The sequence below is a fragment of the Prionailurus bengalensis genome, chromosome B1 (assembly GCF_016509475.1).
Source record: "Prionailurus bengalensis isolate Pbe53 chromosome B1, Fcat_Pben_1.1_paternal_pri, whole genome shotgun sequence".
Classification (NCBI taxonomy): Eukaryota; Metazoa; Chordata; class Mammalia; order Carnivora; family Felidae; genus Prionailurus; species Prionailurus bengalensis.
This window is the reverse complement of record NC_057344.1, coordinates 202,127,708-202,140,406: the sequence shown is the minus strand read 5'-3', so window position 1 is coordinate 202,140,406 and position 12,699 is coordinate 202,127,708. Positions and strand designations below refer to the sequence as shown.

General features: G+C 51.0%; 1 protein-coding gene across 6 annotated transcripts in view; it reads right to left on the bottom strand.

Moving 5' to 3' along the window:
• The window catches only part of KIAA0232 (KIAA0232 ortholog), a 94,495-nt gene that overhangs the window by 16,817 nt on the left and 64,979 nt on the right, over nt 1-12,699 (bottom strand). For 4 of the 6 annotated variants that reach the window (XM_043573025.1, XM_043573028.1, XM_043573029.1 and 1 more), the window contains 4 exons: nt 12,220-12,301; nt 6,890-10,187; nt 5,133-5,204; nt 538-646 (listed from right to left, as the gene is read on the bottom strand). In XM_043573025.1, the coding sequence (XP_043428960.1) occupies nt 538-646; nt 5,133-5,204; nt 6,890-10,187; nt 12,220-12,301 (3,561 nt within the window). The remainder of the gene's footprint in view (nt 1-537; nt 647-5,132; nt 5,205-6,889; nt 10,188-12,219; nt 12,302-12,699) is intronic. The other 2 variants (XM_043573026.1, XM_043573030.1) reach the window with 1 other exon arrangement.

Genomic DNA, 12,699 nt, shown 5'->3' with positions numbered 1-12,699 from the left:
ACACACCTCTGCCGAGATACCCTCCAATTCGCAATCTTTTAAACGACCTTCCCTTCCTGCAGGTTAAACCTGACCTAATTCGGCAGAGCTCCCAAACCTCCCGATGGGCTCCTTCCCTGCCTGCCTGTCCAGCCTCAGCTTACAACCCAGCTGGGCCCGATGGGTCCCTGTTCCCTCCACCTGCCAGAGATCCTCTTGCCCCAGCATAGGCTGTTCTCTTTCACGGGCTCTGCCCTTGCCCGGCTTCCCCATCTGGGCGTCTTCCTGAAGATCCCCCCATAGCTGATGATTTCTGCCCCACGATTCACTGGGATCCTGCCCGGATGCGGTCAAAGGTCGGTCCTGCTTTCAGGAATCCGAATGCCTTTCCCCACATCAGGCTAAGGGCAGGATGTAGTTCTCATCTCTGTGTCTCCAGTGTCTCACAAATGCTGGCTACACGAAAGCCTCTTGGTAAATGTTTTCTGGACTGATACTCATAGTGGAAGAATTGCTCGTAACGAATTAGAAATCTGAACGAAAGAATCAATGACCTACCTTCACACTCTGACGCAGGAAAAAGAGGAGAGTACAAGGCTTTTTCCCACCAAGTCTGTTTTTCTTGACTTCTATTCATTCCTTGAACATCAGTGTTCAATACAGGAAACTGTTGAGGTTAAACAAACACAGAAAGAAGTTTACAAGCTTTCAGGATAAAAGAGAAAATTCAAGAATTATTAACTATGAACTATAAATCCAGGATTTTTAAATGATGACTATTTTTTTTTTTTGAAGTAGGCTTCATGCGTCTGACTTCAGCTCAGGTCATGATCTTGCAGTCCGTGAGTTCGAGCCCCGCGTCGGGCTCTGTGCTGACAGCTCAGAGCCTGGAGCCTATTTCAGATTCTGTGTCTCCCTCTCTCTGACCCTCCCCCCTTCGTGCTCTGTCTCTGTCTCTGTCTCTCTCTCTCTCAAAAATAAATAAATGTTAAAAAAAAAAAAAAAAAATTTAAAGTAGGCTTCATGCCCAGCACAGAGCACAATGTGGAGCCTGAACTCACGACCCTGAGATCGAGACCTGAGCTGAGATCAAGAGTTGGACGCTTAACGGACTTGAGCCACCCAGACACCCCAAACTAACATTTGTTTTTGTGTTTTTAATACTATCCTAGACAAGGTGAATTTATTTATTTTAAAGATTCTATTTTTAAGTAATCTCTACACCCATTGTGGGTCTTGAACCCAAGCGCCCCAACAAGGTGAATTTAAAAAGCCAAAGTGTTCGTAGCACATAAAAGAAGTTTTTCTTAAGAAGCATTTATATTGGAAGTGGAATGAAAATCTTTTTAGAGACACAACAAAAACTCTTACGAGGCAGAATATTCCCCATAAACATCCCCAGGTAAGGCAGATTTCTGTATTTTGGAAATGCAGAGAAGTAACAGGGCAGTCCCAAGTCTCCACTGGTGTGCAGTGCTCTGGAGAAAAGGGAGGACCCTCTTCTTCACGCGCGCGGGCAGGAGGGAGTTGAAGACGATGCGGGACAGAAAGAAACGGTACAGGCAGAGTTACCAACCTAAACGTCTTTGTAACTCAAGCATCTGCTTTGCTGAGACCAGAGGACGGTGAAACTAAATCCAAATAAAGGACTGTGAATATTGCACGCGTCTTTACTGTTTTAGAGAATGTTCTGTTATTGTTAAGTGTTCAAGGTTGAAACCTGAGCTATTTTAGCAACCAATGACCATCAATCCTGACAGGATTCTGTTACTCTCTTACGTATAAGTTGTTTTATGGGTCTAAGACTTTTTGATTCAATAATGGATTTTTTATTATTTACCTAACGGGAAACACCACCAAGTCTCATTTTTCGCTTAACCTCGCGGAAACACTCTTAAATGAGAAACTGAAGAACCCAGCGAGGCCAGCGAACCCTCACTAAGTTCTCCCCCAGCTTATTTCAACGCTAGCGGTCAGTACGACTACTTACTAAGCAGAACTCACAGGGCTAGCCTCACGCACATGAAGCCAGCAATAGCCAAGGTCTACAGCGTTCAAGATAATTAACTGTATCCAGCACATTACTTCACAGAACCCTAAGATCTTTCTGGAAGGGCCTTGCCTTCGCTCCAAGGCCCACCTACTCTATGCCAGATGGCAGCTCAGTGCTACCTGGGAGCAACACAGTCACCCTCACCCCCAGAGCACCACTGAAAGCAGACGGATTTGGAGGCAACAAGTTCCTACCTGCAAAAGAAAATGTCCCAGGCAGCGGTGGAGGGATCGGTGTTGACTCGCGCAAGGGCAGCTGTATGGCTCACCGTGAAACCCTGTCTCGAGACCGCGGGGGTGGGGGCCAGGTTAAGAAAGGGAGAAAGAACTCATCGCGGACGGTGGGAGGCAGCTGGAGAGCAAGCCGGAGGGGCCGGCATGAATGGAGAGGAGGCTGGAGCAGGACAGGCAGTGAGCTTCTTACGGGCAGGGCCCATGTCTCACGGATCTGTGCACCTCCGGGCACAAGGCACACTCAAAGCAGACACTCGATGCCTGCTGGCCTGAAGAAAAGGCGCCACCTGCATGCAGGTCCCTGATCATCTGGTGTGCCATCCTCTGCCTCCCCACGCCGCCCCCCCTCTCAGGCTGAAACCACTGTTAAAGTCACCCCAGTTTCTGCTATGCTTTTAGGATGTTTTCTGCCTCCTCCCCTGAATGTCAGTCAAAGGCACAGACTTCTTTGTGCCGTTCCATGCTACACCGAACACACACCCGATGAACCTGCACTATCTTACGACCTCTTTCCACTCCGCTATCTACAGCTTCTGGGTTGGTCAGCAAAGATGACCACGCTTTGCATAAAGGACGTCCACTGTATGCACGGATTCAACTTCTGGTTGGCGGAGAACGGACGAAGGGAAAGCAGGCGAGAACACAGCTGGGACGGGCCGGGCGCCTCTGCCGCAGCTCCGCTCTGCCTCTCCCCCAGACGGCTTCTCATCTGCAAGCCTGTCTTCAAATCACACCTTGGCTGAGAGCCGGCCCCGAGCACCTACTTCTTGGCAAGTCCTCCAGGCACCCCGACGTGCCCTCTCCCTGGCGCAGGCACACCAGTGAACACTATAATCAGTCACATGCTGTCGGTGAATGTCACCGGCAAAGGCAGGGCTCCGTGCGTGTCCCCAGCACCCAGCCCGGCGCCTGGACAGAGTGGGCTCCCGAGAAATATTCAATGAATGAAGGAAACAGTGCAAAAACAGAGAAGACATGTATTTGGGCCAGAAAGCCTGACCAGAAACGTTTCTGCCACCAGATGGGACACTCAAATTCCACTCTTTAGGAGCCGGAAGCTGGGTAGAGGCCCCACCCAGAACTCTCACTGAGCTCCTGGGTCTGGGAGAACAAAGGTGACTGGTGGTCCTGAGGCTACTCCGGGAAGAGTACTGTGGCCCCCCGGCCACAGTCAGCCCTCAGGTATCCGGGTCACGGGAGGAAAGGAAAGCGAATATAAACGGAGGGACGCGGCGTGTGCACAGAGAACGGGTTCTCCTTTACTGACAGCAAGTGGCAGGCAGCAGGAACCACTCGGGCTCCGTCCCGGACCCTGGGGTCAGTGGCACACGTGGGCCGGGTGCCATGCCCCAAGGGCCAAGGACGGCCCCCCCACCCGTTCATCAGAGCCTCTGACCGCCAGGCGTCCTCTCCTGGCCGGACCACAAACTCCTGGAGACGGCTCGACCCTCTGCTGTCTCCCCACGCTGCAAAGAGCACGGCACCAAGTTGGCGACCGAGTGAACAACGAGGAGACCATTTACGCCACAAACTTAGGCACAAACGGACACCCGAGGCACGCTCCGCTGCTCCTCACCTCCGTCCTGTACTTGAGAAGCCACGAACTAACTGCTGGCAGGTGGTCTATGGACGCGAGAAACTCCAAGCCTTTTCACCTTTGCTTGTGCTGTCCGTTCTGCCCCGAGCGCCCTGCTCCTTTCCCTGCTGCCCTGGGACACTCAGGGGTGTTCAGAGAGCCTCTGGGACCCTCGCTGCCGGGAGGGCTCTGCTCTGGGCTCCCACGGCAGCCTGTGCTCACCTCCGCCACACCACCTACCGTGTGGCCTACAATTACATTCGCCCAAATGCCCTAAAAGATAAGGAACCGGCTACGTAAATCAGAGCACATCTGTCCACACACTGGAACCGAAAAGGAAAGGCGATTATAATAAAATGCCATTTCTGTGAAAAGAAAAAAAGAAAGAAAAAAAATCTATGCAAATGTGTATTTGCTTCTACGTGCCTAAATATCCTGGAAGGACGTACCAGAACACATGCTCATGGCTGCTGGGGAGGGACCTGTTCACTGTGTGTATCCACCCTCCTGTACCTTCGGAGTTTGAGCCCTATGACTAAAGTGCCTATTTCAATTAAAATAATCCGCTTGCAAACTGGTCTTCGTAACAAGACTGAATTCTTCAAGGGCAAGGATGATGTCCTGTTCATCCAGGACATCTACCTTAGCGATAAGCAGGTAACAGGTATTCAAAACATGTTTGCTGAAACTGACTGAACTGAACTTTTGAAAAGAATCCACACTCCTGGGCACCAATGCTATTAGAATTTCTACATTTTAAGTTTTCTGTTTTATTTTGTCATTTCCAAGGAAACTCTGCACCCAACCCAAGGGGCTTGAACTCACCATCACCACCCTGAGATCAAAAGTCAATGCTCTGCCACTGAACAAGCCAGGTACCCCTAGAATTCCTACACGTTAGTCCACCCGCTCTGAAAAGGTGGCCTTTGAACAGTGACCTTCACAACGGGGCTCCCAGACTGCCCCCTCTTGGGAAAGGGGGGAAGACGACCCTCGTAGGGACTCCCCTAGACTGACCAGGCAGTGTGGCGGTGGAAAGGTATACCCTCTGCTCCAAGCCTGGCTCCGTGCTGTCCTGTCAGACCCTCTCCCAACCTCCCCGTGCCTCAGATCAATCTATGATGGGAGCTCTGACCCCACTCTACACCCCAGCACCTCTGCCCAGAGGCCGGGCCGAGAGCCGCTGCTGCAGGGAGACCAGCAGACAACCCCACAAGGCCCTCTGAGGACTTTACTAGAGGCCTTCCAAGACAACCCAGAATGCTCATAACACGTAAATCCATCAACATACTAGAAAGCGAAGGAATATGGCAGTGGTATGATGTAGAATCTCGCTTCTTCCCTCTTTTTCTTTCTTCCCAATCTGGAACCAGGTGAAATACAAAGTACATAAAGGAAAATTCGAGGATAAAAAGAGGGGCAATAAACAGACAGATAAAGGCTAACAACATTATTGGTTTTCTTTCTTGGCAGCTCGGATTTCAATGTTTCAATGGGATTCAGTTCACACCTACAGGTCTCTGGGCAAGCTAACCAGAGCAGTGACTCTCTGCGGGGCTTCCTCCCATCACGAGCGCCCGCGTCCCACCTAGGCACTGACCCCGCAAGGGAGGAAGGCAGAGTCTATATCCGTAAGGAGCTTATAACCTAACAAGAAAAAGTACATACGTGACTCACGAAAAATGGGAAATGTGGGGCGCCTGGGTGGCTCAGTCGGTTAACTGTCCAACTCGGGGTCAGGTCACGATCTCGTGGCTCAGGAGTTCGAGCCCCGCGCTGGGCTCCGTGCTGACAGCCCAGAGCCTGGAGCCTGCTTCCGATTCTGTCTTCTCTTGCTCTGCCCCTCCCCTGCTCACACTCTGTCTCTGTCTCTCTCTCAAAAATAAGCAAGCATTAAAAAAAAAAAGGAAAAAAAAGGAAAATGCAATAGACAAAGAGGCACAGGGTGCATGAGAAGAGAAGGGAGAAATTACTTCCGATGCTGGTGGGGGTGGAGAAGGAGAGAGGGAAGGAAATCAGGGAGCGGGTCAAAAGGCGGTAGGGTCTGGAGAGCCTCTTGGTACAGGGGGGTACAGGTAGGATTTAGACACAGAAGGGGTGGGTGGAGCGGGCACGGGGACAGATGGCAGGTAGGACATCTAGTGGCTCTCTGGCCACTCGCGGCAGGACTTGTAAACACCTCCAACTATCTTTTTAATAAGCTGCTCCTGGAAAAAGGCCAGGCACGGCCAAATAACGGTTGGGAAACAGGCAGATCACTGTGCTTTGTTGTGAAACAGGTTATTACCTCAAGTGTGATTTCTAGCGCACTCAACTGAACCTCGAACCACTTCTCGGGAACAAAGGGGATCGTGACTCCCATTCACAGAACGACTACTACTAACGAACCTCGTCTGACAGACTCAACACGCAATCCACACAGCTCGAGGAGTATGTACTTGGTACAAAGCGAGGAACGTCATCGTGGTTCTGCGGAAGCCCTTCTGCCACATCTGGACCGTGGGCTGGTTTTCACGCGTACCACAATCCACGCGAGAGCACTCGACATAGACGTGGTTTATTTTACGTGTGAAACTCAGTTTCAAACCGATCAGCCTCTCGGAGGCCCTCGGGCGGGCGGGCTCGCTTGCTCGCTCGGAAACCGTCCGCTTCGGCTTCCAAAGGGCAAAGGGCAAAGGGCAAAGGGCCTTCTGCGGAGTTCGGAGCCACTTCCCGATCCATCACCTTCCCAGTCTGGAACGCTTGAGGATGAAGGATGAGGTTCTGCCTGATGCACGGTACGTGCAGACCAAGACAACACTCGAGAAGCTCCTATCCTGTGATTTAAAAATGTCTTTCCTCTGCAGAAGACGTCTCCTGTCTGGCTCAAAGTTATAACCATCAAATGCACCTTAAGTCCTTACGTAAAGTCATGAGAACGTAAGTTTTAAGACATTCAAGCTGATTTCCCAACAACTGAACCCTATCCCTCACCGCCCGATACGGCCGTGCTTACACTCAAGCCCAATGCACAGCTTTCACCACGTAGCCACGCGCGCACACACCTACCTCTCCCAGCTGTCCCGCAGAAACTGGATTATCTTCATAAGCAGGAAACTGACAACCTGCTTTGCAACTGCAGAAATTATTAATTTCTTCCTCGCATTGTGCCATTATTTTACAATTTGCTTCTGAGCTTTCTAAAGCAATTTCCGGAGATTCGTTCATGCTACACTCCAAACACTGATTCCGCTTCCCCGCTGGCAGGATCCCGGCTGATTCCTCCTGAGAATCCAGCGATGTCTGAGCGCTCTTTTCCATGCCAGACTTTTTTAACCTGGGAAGGAATTTTCCAGACTCGAGCTCTGATTTTCCATAGTAATGGCCTTCTTTCTCCGCATCTTCTTCCAGCGGCTGGAGATCTGCCTGTGGATCTTCAAACGCATCGGCTTGAGAAGGAACGGGGATATTTGCTTCCTCTTTCTCAGATTCAAATTCCGACTCACTTCCTCCTCCTGGGGACAGCTCGGACGCAGAAATGGGGCGGAAGTGAGTCCTCGGAGAGATCCGAATGGCCCTGTACTGTGTTCTGTCGACGCCACATATCCTGGGGTGAAAAACTTCGCCGTCCGAATCAGAGCACAGGATGGATTTCGGCTTAAAACTGGGGCTGAAAGAGGCAATCCCTTCGGGTTCGAATGAACACTCCACGTGAAGGACTTGTGAGAACGGATTGCTTAAGTCAAAGGAAGAGAAGGAATATTCAAGCCCAGGATCCTCAACCTGAAAGTTACCACAAGCTCCTAGTAAGTCTTCATGGAAGATAAAAGAAAATCCCTTATTTAATCCATTTTCCCCACTCCTCGGCGGATCGTTCTGCTCAAACGACACGAAGGGTTTCCACAACTGCCTGTGACCGGGAGCGAAACTGTTTCCCGGGGTCATGAAGACATCCGTACCTGCTATGGTCACCACGTCAGAGGCCGCACACTGCAGCAGGCTTCCTTTCGTGGGACCGGGCGGGACGACCGCCCACTCCCCGTCGCTGCTGAAGGTCTTGAGTTCTCCGTAAACTCCTCCGAGAATGAAGGTGTTCTCTTTGTCCTGGGCCACGTCCCAAGGTTTCGAGGGTGTCGTGTAGTCGCCACCGTCCACCTTCGACAGCTCCCCGGACGCGAAAGCTCGCTTCTCCGGGCTCTCCTTCTGGCCCTCCCACAGACGGTACTCCGACCTCTGCACGGCCTTGCTGGGCTCCCGGAGGGTCTCCGCCTCGGCCTCGGCGTCCAGGCAGCAGCAGTAGTTGTTGACATCTGTCGGGAACAACTCCTCGTCCGTTCGCTCCACGTCCGCCGTAGCGACAGAACCCCCGTCTGCCATCTGTGTCCAAATGTCTTTAATGACCCCTGAGCTGTAACCGCCTCCACGTGGACCGCTCTCGCCACAGCCTCGCGCAGTTTCCAAGGTCTTGGGTTCCGTCTTTTGTTCCAGCTGAATACCGCAGACAGATTCTAGCTTCGATGTTTGTTTGAAGACTAAGGTGGGAATTTCTCCCAACGTTCTACTGTTTTGCTGGCAAGTTTCGTCTTGCAGGAAATCTAGGAGTTCTTCATCTACATAATTTGACGAGACTCTAGGAACCACATAATTCATATCTTCTGCGTTAAACTGCGTGGACTCTTCAAACTGAATATTTAACGTCTCGTTGTCTGAACGCGTCTCTTCCGAATGGGACCATGGGCTACAAGTTCTTGTTGAGAGATTAGAACAGTGTTCGTTTTCTTCAAAGGCACTATTTTTGGTCCATATTAGCAATCTAGACTGTGTTTTCCCAAGCATATTAGCACTAGAATCTGTATTTTCATTCCCCAAGTTGAGTGTTTCAAAAGAAAACGGTAAAACAGAATTACTGCATTGCACTTCAAACACTGAAAAACAAGAGTTTATACCAGATCCTTCATTAATATCTGAAAAGAGCTCCTGATTGCCAGCAAGCAAATGTGGGTTGAGCGCCGTGCTGTCCAAGATCGGGGAGAGTCTGATTGGAGAATCCCCCCCAAAACTCTCCCCGTCGGCATCGCCCGAGCTGGATGAACAGCACTCCCAGAACTGAGCCAGATTGCCGAGGTCTTGCAGGAATAAGCCCTCGGCGCCCACGGAGCTGGTAGAATCTGTCCATATTGCACGTTCCCCTTGCAACTCCATTCCATCTAACACTATGCAACATTCTGCCTCAAAATCGGTTTTCTCTTTGCTTTTTTGTCGAATCATATTCAAGATCCGACTTTCTCCTTGCGTGGTTTCTGAGGCACCAGGATCCAACATGGATTGATCAATGTCCACTTCATAGAAGTGTGTTAATTCTGACAGATGAATACCATCCAGATATTTGTTGTCCTCCGGGAGAGGACAGAACGAGGTCCCAGTGAGGTCAACGTCCTCATTGATGACCGCAGGCATTTCTACAAAATGACCATCAATGAAAGTACCTGCTGCGAGGTATGTTTTATGCATATTATTGTTGCTGATACAAAGACCGTGCACGGACTCTGACAACTCGTCCACCGCCTCCGACGGCAGGTCGCTCGCATCCGGTCTGTTTCGGTAGGTGGTCTCTAGCTTGCTTTTCCTGCTCAGAGGAACGAAATACTCGGCAATCGGCTCCGTGTACCACAGCGGCTCCTCCTTGTACTCCCTGTCGTTTCTGCTCTCCAGGGACGGGTCTCTTCCTTCGGCGCTCCCGGGGTCTCTCCTCCCCGGGTCCTTCAGGGGCCTCTTCCCGCGCCGGCACAGCGGCTTGACGGAGCCGCCGCCACCCCCGCTGCCGCTGCTGCTGCTGCCGGCGGCGTGGACGGCCCGCTCGGCCTTGTCGCCGGGCTTCAGCGACAGCCTGCCCGGCCCGTTCCGCCCCTTCTTGTTCCGAACTTCTCGCGTCTTGTGTCGGACTTTCACGCACTTCACGGAGGCTTTTAGTTCTCCGCGAGGACCGCTCGAACTTGAGCCCGCTTCACTCGAGCCGGAGGACCACGAGCGAGGGCGAATCCGTCCCTCAGGTTTGTGCCGGACCTGCTTTTTGTACAGGCCGGGCTTCTCTTCCGTGGCGCCGTGCCCGAACCTGTCCTCCTTCTCGCTTCTGCTCTTGCTCTGGGCTCTCTCGTGTGCGGTGGTGCCCGCCTCGCGGCTTCTCTCCTTGCTCGCTTCGCCTTCGCTGTTGCAGTCTTTGGGGGAGGACGTGTCTGTGCTGGCGGGGGGCGCCGTGGACGACGACGAAGAGCTGGAGTAAGAACAGACTTTAGACCTGTTCCACACGGTCATGATCTCCTGCAGGCAGACCGGCTTCTCGGACAGCGGTGGGAACGCTTCGTAGTACCTGAAACACAGAGGGAAGGCTTCAAGGCGGGCACTCAGACGTACGAGACACAGCAGGCGACGTCGCCTCCCGTTTTAACAGCCACCACCGACGTCACCCACGAACCATGAACTTTAAAGCCAAAAACGAGCGACACAGCAAAACACGCCTTACGTTTAGTCCCGTGTCTTGAGCGACTTTATGTCCAGCACGGACACGAGCCCTCGAAGGATATTTAGAATATTGGGAAGAGGACGGTTTTCGCCCTTAAGGTCTTAACTGAGAAGTCACAAAGGACAAACACAATGCAGTGGCAAGCAAGTCATCTCTTGGTAAGAAATAGCTGCATCTGAGTCTCCGCTCACGTGACTTACTATGCTGGTGACTTGAAGCTCGTTATCTGCGGTCCGTCCCGTCCGCATTCTCAGCCGTACAAGGGCGGCCACGGGACTTCTCTCCCGAGGCCCTGTGGAGCACGGGGAGGGGAGGAATTTGAAAGCTGGAGCGCACGAGCTCTGAAGCCACGCTCCCCGACTGGGAACCTTGACGCTGCCCTGACTAGCTGTGTGACCTCAGGCATGTGACAGAACGTCTCCGCGGCCTAGGAAACACACGTAATACTTTTAACTGCCTCACAGAGCTGTGAGGAGCAAAGGAATTAATGCACGAGAGGAGCGGGAATATTATGGGACTGTCGTCACCGTTACATTTTCTCAGGAGCCATGCCCGGCATTAAGTCAGACACGGCACGGATGAGGAAGGGTACTCGGGTGTTCTGGCAAGAGGATGCTGGTGCGGCCCAGAACCATTAGGAAAAGTGGACCACAGCAGAGCCCTGACGTTCCAGAAACGTCGCAGTCTGGGGAGTACCGCTTGTGAGGCACAGGAACCTGTGTGCACACGAAACCCGAGGAGGCCAGCGACTACTGGAAATGCAGGGTAGGTAGAGCCACGGAGCCTGCTTCTGCAGGGCCTGAAAACAAGGAAGACGACTTTCCAATCTGCCAAGAAGCCGGTAGTCCCGGCAAATCTTAGAACAAGACGGACTGCCAAAGCAAGAATCTAGAGTCGGGTTGCCTACCAAGGGCACCGTACTCTGGAGGCAACAGTCAAGGTCACATGTGAGGGGACAAAAGGCCATGTTTTCGAAGGGCCTATGTTTGATTCTCCTTTCCAGTCTCTACCAGAGCTGTCTAATGGGAATACATCGTGAACCTCACAGAGCATTTTTAACCTCCTAGGAGTCACATTAGAAGTGCAAGAAAACACAGGTGAAAGGGAATCCAATGATGTAGTTTACTTAACCAAATATATCCACAACATCATCCTTGCAACATATAATTGATATTTTAAAATAGTAATGTAATATTTTACATTCCTTTTTATACCAAATTTGTAATCTCGTGAGAGTTCTATATTTACAGCACATCTCAATTTGAAGTGGCCACACTTCAGGTGCTAAACAGCCACACGTGACTTACGGTGGCCACACTGGACAGCAAGCACCCGTCCACATCAACCAATAAAAGCTATTTTCACCTGAAGTTCTACAAGTTCGTAAGATTCAAATAAACTGTACAATAAGCAAGTTCTGCTTATAAAGCAGCTGATTTTACCGGCCATCTACAAACAAAGGACTCAGAGCACCTTCAGGAGACAAGCTTGACAAGGTCAACGACTCGCCCACACTTCGTTGTACGCAGCCGTGGAACCCCGCTTTCCCTGCGTGCAGAACAAGGATGAGCCCACTTTCTCACAGCCGTCTCCGGGGACTGGTGTGACGGCACACTGGGTGCACAGTCAGTAACAACCGTGTTTCATTCGCTCACCCGGTTCCCAAATCCTGATTCAGTACATATGACAAGGACACGACCGTCTCATTCACCTCTGAATCCTCCGTGTCACGCACACAGTAAGTGCTCAACACGTGTTTCCTGGATTATAAAATGGGAGACTGAATACGAGACAACAAACAAAACCAGTAAAGCACACAGCAGTTATCAGTCGGATTTCGAACCATGCACATTTTGTTAATGAATACAATCTTACGTACATTTCCACTTGGTCCTTGGCGGTAGGGGATAATTCTGCCTCTGGAGAGGGAGACCCCTCTAACTTTTTGTGAATCTTCTCTTCTGTTATGAAACAAAAATTCAGAAAGATTGGTCTTATATCTAGTTAGCAAATGATATATATATATATATATATATTTTTTTTTTTTTTTTAAGTTTCTCAAGGAACTTTAGTCGGAAATCATATAGGCTTAGTGGCTTGAAAAGAACTCTATACCCATTTGCCTTCTTATCAATAAAGATCTACTTCTTCACGGCACCAGAGGCAATTCTCTAGCCTCACCATACTGACGGGGGGCTGAGGGGTGAGAGCTGTTCGCCTCATCACTGACACAGGGCTCTAGAGGCACCTGACTGACAGACTGACGTCCCCTATTAATTACAGCAGAAGCAGAGAGACCACCTGTTTAATTCCAGAAATTATTTTCTCGCTAAATTCCCCACTCAAGGACTTTGTACTG